Here is an 11,043-nt window from a genome sequence, read left to right as displayed (position 1 = left end):
CCACTTCAGGAGGTAGATCATGGATATGGTTTTGAAAATATATGCACACTGTATGACAAATCATAACAGATTCAAAATCTGGATTTAGTTTCATTGTATTATAAATCAAACATCATTATCTCAAAATCTCATTGTCACATGACCTTGTCCTTTAAATAGTGGCATGACCTTCAATCACACATCTGCATATAAACAGCAGGAGTGAATTATGTCCTACTCAGGTACTTTGTAAAATTAATAAAATAAAATGATGAAACCAATTCTTTTATTAAAGATCATTGGTGTATATAGAAACAAGAATATAGAGATATATCTGTACACATACATAGTATAAGTCTACATAAAGAAAAAAAAAATTAAAGGATTCCTTTGTTCACAAAATTTCTTTCAGTGTTTATAAACATCCCAGTCATCTGCTGAGAATTCATGATACTGCAACTGCTTTTCATTTCAAAACATACTTTAACAGATTCTAGCACTAATCAAAACACATCACTTCAGTATTGCACATTAAAAAGTAAATACATTTGACAGAAACTTTTAATCAAATCTTTGAAACTGTAAAAGCTTGAATAAACTGACAACAACTGCCCTGTACAATTACATGAAATACTGAAAAGGGTTCATATTATCCATATATACATGTCTCTCTTATTCTAAAATCTATCATATTAATTGAACACTTAAGAAAATTCCCCTACCTGTCCAGTTAGAAGTTACACAAACACATTCCTAAACATTCAGGTATCATTGTCTAATATAAATATAAAATATGAACACTTCCTAGACAGTAACAAATCCCACACCCAACACTGAAAACAGAAGAAACCTTTTCACTAACCAAGAGGTACACAAATTCATACATATGTATGACACTAAATGACATGTACATCATACTTTAAATGGAAATGTATTTTATCATCCACAAATTATAAATACGATATTTAATTAGGAAATGCTGAAATTCTTGGCTTATATCCTGATAAAAAGGTAACACGTACAACTCCAATAAAATTAATCCAAACCCTGGTTGAAAAAAATCTTACATGTTTAACAAGAAAAAATCAATACTGTATATAATGAGAACATGAAGACAAAACACCATACACGAGAACAGATATACAATTTGTTAACTATAAATGTAACAATACAAAATGGTAGAAAACGTGTACATATATCACTACTTACTGCAAATTACAAAATACATGTATAACAATTATACTGTCTCAAGACATTTCGCTTTGTATAATGTCTAACAGGTACCTAAATAACAATAGAACCATTTACACGACTTGCCACTGCATGATTGACATGTCTCGGCCACCCGTCGACAGTAGTCTCGAATCATCGAACAGGAAACTGACATTAGTTACATGACTGCTGTGACCATTGTAAATATGCTTCTTTGCCTGAAAAAATAAAACACAATGCATAAATATCAGCATTGCTTTCTCTTACACCTGTTATTATATTCTGTTAACAATTTCTGTCATTGAGTTCAACAGTTATTGATAAAGTACACTGCTAAGGTACATGAAACACCCATCTTATACTTAAATGTACATAATGCATATCTATATTTGCATACTTGGAAATCAATAGCTGTGATACTAAGTAGGTCAACATTACCTACAATACACACCATCTACCCAAGATTCATCAGTTTGGTGGAGCTAGGCCTTACAGTGTACAAGATATGACGCGGACATGATCTGACTATGTATAACCATAATATTCCAATATGAGGTTACAGTGGCCTATTTTGGGTTATAGCACCCCCCCCCCCCCCCCCCCCCCCATCAGCTGACCAGGTTTGATAGTCCTAGGCCTGACATTGTGAGATAGGACCTGGACACAGAAAAATTTAACAGAAAGACAGACGGATGGACAAATGGGAAACCATCAAAAGATGGACGTATACATATATATTTAAAAAAAAAGAGAGGCAAACTTTGGATTTCTACCATTTGCCACACCTGAATGTACACTATATGAGGATGCTTCCATATAAGTGTAGTCTGGATGAGTAGTTCTAAAGACTGTATTTTAAACATCCACCCTATTTGCACTTTATCTTTTTGGAAAGGAGCATGGCCTTTTGTTGAACTTGAATCCCCATTTCCTAAGGATACTTTTTGTCAAGTTAACCTGAAATTGGCCACATGGTTTTGGAGAAGTTGAAAATATGAAAACTTAATAACAAAGGACAATGAATAAATTTGATCTATGATTCAGGTGTCAGAGCTAAAAACATGAATCATTAGATGATCAAAACGTACAGAATTCATGACCAATTCTACACACAAACTCCCCTTATTCTGAATACAAACTCTGAACTTCAGTACATCAGGATTGTCTATCTCTGGTAAAAGTTATTCTAAGCTGTAGACAAGCGTCTTGTTCTGAACCTCGTTTAAATGTTCCCTACCTTTGGTTGGCAACATGGGGACTTGTACAGGTTAACTTTTCCAAAGTCATCAGCACTGGCTAGGATTTTACCATTGTTTGATCTACACACATTGTTCACATCAGTCCCATCGGCACCTTCTGGCCAGACTCCTGAAAGTTATACTTGTACATTGTAGACACACACACACTTGTACTTATGGATGTACATACTACTACTTCCAACATTACTTTCCCCTGCAACTCTATTGTGAGAAAATAATTATTTGAAAAATTTAAAGTGGGAAAATTATAATTAAATACCTGCAGCATTAAAAGTTAGGGTACAATTTCCAGAAGCCCATTCGGTATCCCTGACAGCAGAAATGGATGTCTCCTGTTTACATGCTGGAACCTTCCCTGAAAGAAAAATCAGCACCGATTGTCATCTAGATTCTAATCAATGGGCAGCAAACAAGTAATGATAAACTGACATAACAATAATTAGACACTTACAGTACAGAACTTCATAGTCTCCTGAATTACTACACAAATGTACGCTATCACTGGACCAGTCCAGATGTGTCACAAAGCTGCTGTGTCCCTGTACATAAAAATTAATAACAACATCTTCAACATCAAATCAGGATGGGACAATATACAGCAATCTAATAAATAAAATCACATATCTACAATTACAGTATTGGGGGCACAATATACTATTTACAGTCTTATTTTTGTGGTAGTATTTTCATTGTTGGTCAAAACTTAATATAGTTTAGCCAGAATATTAATAGGAAGTGGACTTAAAATATGTAAATTTTTAAAGATTGTATGGAAGCAGATTTAGACAAGAAAGCATAAAATTTTTAAAAAAAACCCCAAGAAAACAAGAGTGAATTTAAAGCTGTATACAGTACTTATACCTCTCCATTCATTTACATTTCCAAGAATTTTCTAATAAATGATTACGCTCGTTGTAGCACTAAATTTGATTATAATTAGTACAGAATCACATTACTTACAGTACACCGTCCAATCCTAGAGTATTTCTTGCCATCCTCGGTCACCTCATAGATATAAATGTGATTGTCTCGAGATCCAAGGGCAAGATATTTCCCATCTGTAAAAATACAGAGGGAACAATGAAATGCAGTTCGTTTACACTTACAGTGTAAACCATTTTTGGGTATGCTCTTTCTGCCTGTCGAAGTAGTTTATGCATTCAAATGAGGATTTTGATAACTCTGAATTTTCTCAAAGTTCCTAAACTTATGCACTGAACTGTGGGTAAAATGTGAGAAAAACAATCCCTCCTTATTTACTCATGTAAGATAGGGAAATTCCACCTCTGGAACAAGATTCAGTCTAGGACTCAAAAAAAACCTAGACTGCGAATCTTGTCCCCACCGTGGAATTTTCCTATCCCACACTCCTACTAATGAAGGATTCTATCAATGTTCACCTGCATGTGTCGTTGAGGTTAATGTAACATTTGAATTCTCCAATATCGGGCCAAAAATAAATTGGAAAATTAAAAAATGTTTGTTAATTGAGTGATTATTGTTTGGGAATGTAATAAATATAATCCTCATCATCAGACATTCCCCACAAATCCGGAACAAAGTGTGAGTTACACACAAGATCATATACACTGTATTGATGCACAAGTTGTGTTGCTAGTTGACATGGAAATTTTGTATACTAACCTGGTGAATACAGAACACACTCGATCTGTTCATTGCCATCTGTATGACTGGTGACAATTTCGTGAGTTTCACAATCCAACACCAACCATCTTCCTGTCTCTGTTCCTATGGCAACCACACTTGCATCATGATAAAAACAGCAGCTGTGGGCTGGGTCCTTACAAATGATACATACACACAATGTTACAAAGCAAACCCACAAAACGAAACTTAATCTGTCAGGATCTTAATTAAATTTCAATTGCATACTGACAAAAATACAAATGGTAAGCATGTTATCTAACCCCAGGTTTATGCCTCAAATATCACAGAATCATGTTGCAGAAAATTAAATCATGTTGCGATACAAAGAATACCACTAAAAATTATCATATTCCTCTCCTTTTATTTTCCCTACTTACAGAGAGCTCCTTGGACCAAACGACAGATCGACTCATGCTGTCCCACATATGGACCTGTTTGTCCGATCCGCTGGTCAAAAACTGATGCTGACTGGGGTGAGAGGCCAGTCCCCACAACTCATCCATGTGACCCTACAAGAGCAAAGCTTTATCACAAAGGGGTATTTCCCGTATGAAAATAATTCATTCTGAACAAAACACAAGTAGTTTGGAAGCTCAGGTTAAGAGAAAATAAAAAAAGCATGTGAAATGTATATTTGTATGCATCACTGTTGGTGTACATGTTGTTTCTGCAGTGGTGTGACTAATTCTAAAGTTTCTCCATCATCGTGTATCATAATCCGATTCATTAGGTGAAATTCAGGAATAATAAACCCTTTATACTAACAGGAATATTTCTCGTTATTCTTTGATCAAATAATTCTGTGCTTTCTGATTGTCTGAGATCCAAAATCCTTGGAAAAACAGAATGTTATATTTACCTGAATGTGCCTTCGAGGTAAATATAACATTTGATTTCTCCAATATCAGGCTCAAAATAAATTGGAAATTTTAATATTGATACAACTTGATTATTATTTTTGGTCACTCAATGGAAACTCGCGTCTCCACTCACTTTCAACATTCTTGTACCATAGTGTAAAAAAACCCCAGAAAGGGTGACTTCTATCATGCACTGGAGCAACAGCTTTTGAATTATAGCAACATCGAGACCGATCTAAAGATGACTGATCAGTATTGCTTGACAAGTGCTACATGTTTTAGTAGCAGGTTCAGAAATTTTAAATCATTCAGTCCCATAATAAACAAAGACTTGTGCCTCTAATCACTTCTGACTATATCTTGGAGTCTAGATTTATACAAAGAGGCTAACCAGGTATCAATATTCATATTAACCAGTTTTGAATTATTCAGTCATATGTAATAAAATAATTACCAACATTTTCTCAGCCAATACAATGTTTTTGCTTTAGTAAAACATTCACCTCGCCCTTGCTAAATAATATACTACTCAAGTACTTAAAGTATTGTATTGGCCAAAAACTGTCAATAATTGTATATTACATTGTACCTAATGACAGTATATATCAAGACGATGAGCGAAGTAAAAAATAAATAAAAAGAGGCCTTTTAAACAGTATAAGTTTTGCACATTACTGTAGTAAAACAAAACAAAAAACAAGATCCCTTAACATTTCAATATTTTACAATAGGTTTATTATCTTCAAATATAAATGGCATTAACCATTTAAAATAAGGGTCAAGAAACCATTAGGTTGTCCCATTGCTTTGAGAAATTAACATCTGCCATTGGACAGGTTGAAATGTTTAACAAAATTATATAAATATGTGTGAGAAAATATCCCCATTTTGATATTTTGTTACATACAGTGTGGATTCTAATTGTAAGCCATGGATGTGAATCAATGAATTGAAGCAATACAAAATACCACTAGAAAACTATAAACAAGTCAGAAGGGGCCCTGCAATGGTACCTGATGGACAGACAAACCACCGGAAAGACAGACTAAAATCTTCCCAAGGAAACTCGGAATTATTATGCATATCATGTAAATGAGGAGTACACTGTGAAGCCATTGTACCTGGACAATCGGATTGAGCTGGAGGTCCACAGTGCCCTGAAGGATACAGTTCCTGGTCGTTCCCACCAGAATCATTCCTCCCTTACCCTGACTCAGCATCCGCACCCCTCCATAGTTCTCTGGGATCTGTAACAGAGACTGGAATTAAACATCTGTCACAATTACTCCACTAATACTAAAAGAGAATTCTGTATTTGCACATGTACTAGGTACAATACATTCAACTTCAATGTAAACCCGAGTAATTTTGAATGGTAGAATAAGGTAAATGCAGTACAGTGAAACTCCTCAATACTGACCAGTCATCAGCCCGAAGAAACTGCTCAGTTTAGAAGGGTGGGTGGTTTACTTAAAATGGACTTTGATGATCTAGTTTAGCATTGTCATGACCTAGGTAACATTTCTACACAACGAAAATGCGTTTTGTGTTAAACTGAATTTAAAATAAACAAGATGTGCTTGTAAATAACAATGCCTTTGTGCATGGTCACATTTAATTGTTTCAAATTTCACCTGATCTTGATCTTTAGCAGTTACAAAGCATTGACTTGACTTTTCAGTTCACTGAACATGAAGTTTCTACTTTGTACACTTAAAGTCATGTTGCAGACAAACAAACAGACTGACCAAACACAATATGATGCACAACTGATCTCCAATCTCTGGGCATGCACACAAGATTTTTAAAAATAACAAAGTATAGATATACCAGGTTTTCATGACATAACAACTGCCTAAAATTGGAATAGTGTAAATAAAATATATCCATTCTGCACAACTATTGAAATGGTGACAAATTTCTTTGAGGACATTTTAATCAAAAGCAAGAAAATTGCTTGTCTTTCTTCTAAAGCAATCAATAGCCCTGACCACTCTCCGTACCTCAGTTTCTACTCCCGTTTTTGTGTAGGAGCTATCATACTGAATGACCTTTTTGTCCTTCCCTCCTCCAGACAGAACACTGCCATCCTTCATCACACACAGTGAGAAAATTCCACCCTCATGTACTCCCTCAATAGCCTTTGATATTCTGTTGTTTCCTATAAAATCAATTCAGAATAAAAATAAAATAAAATATGTTTTCAAAACAAACATTGGTCTGTCAGTTGAAACCATGATGATAAATTTCTTACAAGGGAATTAATTTATCAATAATTCAAGACGCATTTTTTTCTACCATTTGTTTCAGTGAAATGAACTAATTAATAATTCAAACCTTTTGGCCAGATGAAAATGTTTCCATTGGAATCACCAGATATGACATCTCCATTTTCAGCAAATGCTACACACAATACAAACTTGGGTTTATCGTGTTTCTAAAAAATGAAAAAAAACCCAGCTATTATTAATTCTAAATAATAATAATAATAACTAGTTCTAATTGTAATGGGGACCGTTACAGATGTTCCCCAAACCTCCCCCAATTAAAAAGTGATGTCCTTGTGAATCTATAGGAAAAAAATCATTTTATTTTAGCCTTTAATTACATGTAGTACGTTCAATATGGTCATTTCAGTACCAAGAAATGAAAGAAAGCGTTGCACGTGCATACACGCGCACATGATTCTGAATTTTTGTTGATGTCGTTCAACAGGCATTTGTATCATATACCCACAGTATGAATTTCATAACGTTTCCACCAAATATAAGGAAGTTATAGCGATTTCAAAATCGTCCAATCAGAATTCAGCACACGTGCATGCACGTGCTGAGCAGTAATTCTAACCACAGCAATTTGTAAGGAGTACCAAGACACATCTAAACCCCTAATATCAATAGAATTTGATGAAAAACAAAAACGTTATCGTTCTTTAAATATTGAACATTTGAAAAACGTTGCACGCGCATGCGCGTGTGCATTGGCATTTTTTGTTACACCAAAATAAAGATACACATATTGTCTACGTATGCTGTGAATATCATCTCATTCGCTTCATCAATAAGATAGTTACAGACGTTTTAGTACTATCCAATCAAAATGAAGCGCACGTGCATGCGCGTGCAAATTGGTAATTTTGACCATGCAAATCAGTTAAGGGTCTCAATATCTACCTATGATATGAATATCAAGCCATTTCAATGAAGAACAAAAAAGTTAGACTGATTCCAAAGTTAGAGTACAAATTTTGTAATGCACGTGCACGCGCATGCGTGCGCGTGCAGACAAAATAAATATCATTTTTGATATCTACAAATGATACACTACCATCCTATTTTGGTTTCATATCGATCCCTTTAATATTCTGATTTTCCATTTTTGTACCCAAATTGCAGTGCACGTGCGCGAGCGTGAATGCATGTGCAGACAAAATGACTATCACTATGCACATCTACAAACGCTATACTATCATCTTGGAAAGTTTCATATCGATCCCTTTTGTAGTTTCTGAGAACACTACCGGACAAAAAAGTACCGGAGAAAAAGAATAATAATAATAACTAGACACGATCTCGTTGCGAGCAACGAGTAGGTCTTCCGTCCGATTTGTTGATGCACTCGGAGTTAAAAAAAAAGAAAAAAAAAGACAAATGAGTCCCAATTTAGTTTCCGACTTTAAGACACTTTAGATATAATCAATTTTTCATATCATAAGCTTCTGAAGCAAAGTTGCGGTGAAATTCGTTTGAAATTCGACTCTCCAGGCGAGCCATAAGGCCCGCGGGCCTATTTCTTGATGTCATTTGTTAGCCCTCTATAGACTCAACAACTTTAGTTCTATATGTCTTTACAAAATATTTACCTGTAAAAAGTTATTGAGATCGACCGATATCGACAAAAAATCGACTCTACAGGCGAGCCATTAGGACCATAGGCCTATTTCTTGATATCAATCGATAGATCTCGATAAACTGAACAACTTTTGTTCAATATGTCCTTACAAAATATTTACCAGTTACAAGTTTTTGAAATCGACTGATATCGACAAAAATCGACTCTACAGGCGAGCCATGAGGCCCACAGACCCATTTTTTGATATTGATCGATAGGTTATGACACATTGAACAACTTTTGTTCAATAATGCTTTTCAAAAAATATGTCGTTTTAAAGATATGAGGCGTCAAATATTTACGATTTTGGCCCTTAAAATCTCTAATTACGTAACATATGACCTACTTTTTGATTTGATAAGATCAAGCTCGTTGAGATGAACATTTCCGCTTCTACAACTTATTATAAAATATTAATAGTTTCTGAGATATTCTCAAAAACATTTGGACCCTTCTGAACCCCTAATTTAAAGGGCCAGCCCGTTTTGCTTGATATCGTAAGAAAGGCCTTGTCATTTTAAACATTTTTTGCTCAACAAGTATTTAGAAATTCTTTACCGTTCTCGAGTTATCTCTACAAGAAATATTTAGGGGCCAAACTGTAGCTCCCTAACGGGGCCACATAGGGAAAAAACGAAATGTACATATTGTTTAGATTATCATTCTGAACAACTTTTGTTCAATAATGCTTTTCAATATATTTGTCGTTTTCAAGATATGAGGCGTCAATTATTTATGATTTTGGCCCTTAAAATCCCTTATTATGTAACATATGACCTACTTTTTGATTTGATAAGAACAAGCTCGTTTAGATGAACATTTCCGCTTCAATGACTTATTACAAAATATTAATAGTTTCTGAGATATTCTCATAAACCTTTGGACCCTTCTGGGCCCCTAATTTAAAGGGTCAGCCCCTTTTGCTTGATATCGTAAGATAGGTCATGACATTTCAAACATTTTTTGTTCAACAAGTATTTAGAAATTCTTTACCGTTCTCGAGTTATTTCTAGAAGTAATTTTTAGGGGCCAAACTGTAGCTCCCTAACGGGGCCACATAGGGTAAAAACGAAATATGCATATTGTTCAGATCATCATTCTGAACAACTTTTGTTCTTTATTGCTTTTCAAAAGATTTGTCATTTTCGAGATACAAGGGGTAAAAAATTTATGGTTTTGGCCCTTAAAATCCCTTATTACGTAACATATGACCTAAATTTTTATATGAATAGATTTGGATTGTTGAGATGAACATTTTTTGTTCTTTGACTTATACCAAAATATTAACGATTTTTGAGATATTTGATCTAAACTTTGAGCCCTTCTAGATCCCTAATTTAAGGGGCTAGCCCCTAAATCTTGATATTTTCGAAAAGATCTTGTAAATGTGCACAACTTTTGTTCTACATGTCTTAACAAAATATTTGCAAGAAAAAAGATATTGGAGATCAAAGGTCAAAAATCGCCGAAATCGGCGAAACATTTTGGCATCCATTTTTTCAGGTCCAGGCGAGCGTTTAGGCAAATCGCCTCCGGTAAAATCGAATCCCCCACAAATCTTCTAAAATGTTTACTCTATCTTGTGTAGAAATTTCAAGACTCTAGCTTCAAAACTAACGGAGGAGATGTGTGGACAACAAGGCCCTTCAAAAAGTCACTAAAAGAGAGATAACTCCTGTCCGGAAGTGACGTCAAGCACGAAATTTTGCAAGCAAAGTCTCGTCACCAAAAGACATCTTTCCTGAAAATTTCGTGAAAATCGATCGAGAAATGGCTGAGAAAAACGCGTGTACTACCAAGGAAAATAATAATAATAATAATAATAATAATGAAGAAGAAGAACGCGAACAATAATAGTAAGGTCTTCCGCAGGAGACGGAAGACCTTAATAAGAAACAGAGTAAAAACAATATGTTCCCAAACTTTGTTTGGGGAACATAATAATAATAAATAAGAGGAGTGTAGGTCCGTCACCCAAGTACCTCATAATTTCAATATTTCAATCAGATTGTTGCATTAAACTGAAAACATTCAGACAGTCATTAAGAATTTTAATATTGCTGACTGACCTCATCTATATCTGAAGTGAACATATCAGAATTTCATTCTTCAAACACATTCCAAAGAAATGTCATCAAATTTCTAAAACTTGCATTTTTTGACACTTGGTATTT

General features: G+C 34.7%; 1 protein-coding gene across 14 annotated transcripts in view; it reads right to left on the bottom strand.

Moving 5' to 3' along the window:
- Positions 1-247: 247 nt before the first annotated feature.
- Positions 248-11,043, bottom strand: part of LOC125652851 (echinoderm microtubule-associated protein-like 2) — a 34,031-nt gene continuing 23,235 nt past the window's right edge. For all 14 annotated transcript variants that reach the window (XM_048882287.2, XM_056164782.1, XM_056164783.1 and 11 more), the window contains 10 exons: positions 7,316-7,415; positions 6,982-7,139; positions 6,100-6,225; positions 4,496-4,627; positions 4,095-4,251; positions 3,411-3,508; positions 2,902-2,989; positions 2,710-2,805; positions 2,429-2,559; positions 248-1,409 (listed from right to left, as the gene is read on the bottom strand). In XM_048882287.2, coding sequence (XP_048738244.1) covers positions 1,284-1,409; positions 2,429-2,559; positions 2,710-2,805; positions 2,902-2,989; positions 3,411-3,508; positions 4,095-4,251; positions 4,496-4,627; positions 6,100-6,225; positions 6,982-7,139; positions 7,316-7,415 — 1,212 coding nt within the window. In that variant the 3' untranslated portion in view covers positions 248-1,283. The remainder of the gene's footprint in view (positions 1,410-2,428; positions 2,560-2,709; positions 2,806-2,901; positions 2,990-3,410; positions 3,509-4,094; positions 4,252-4,495; positions 4,628-6,099; positions 6,226-6,981; positions 7,140-7,315; positions 7,416-11,043) is intronic.

Source organism: Ostrea edulis, chromosome 5 (genome assembly GCF_947568905.1).
Source record: "Ostrea edulis chromosome 5, xbOstEdul1.1, whole genome shotgun sequence".
NCBI lineage: Eukaryota > Metazoa > Mollusca > Bivalvia > Ostreida > Ostreidae > Ostrea > Ostrea edulis.
The sequence above is the reverse complement of the archived record's forward strand: the minus strand, read 5'-3'. Positions and strand labels throughout refer to the sequence as shown.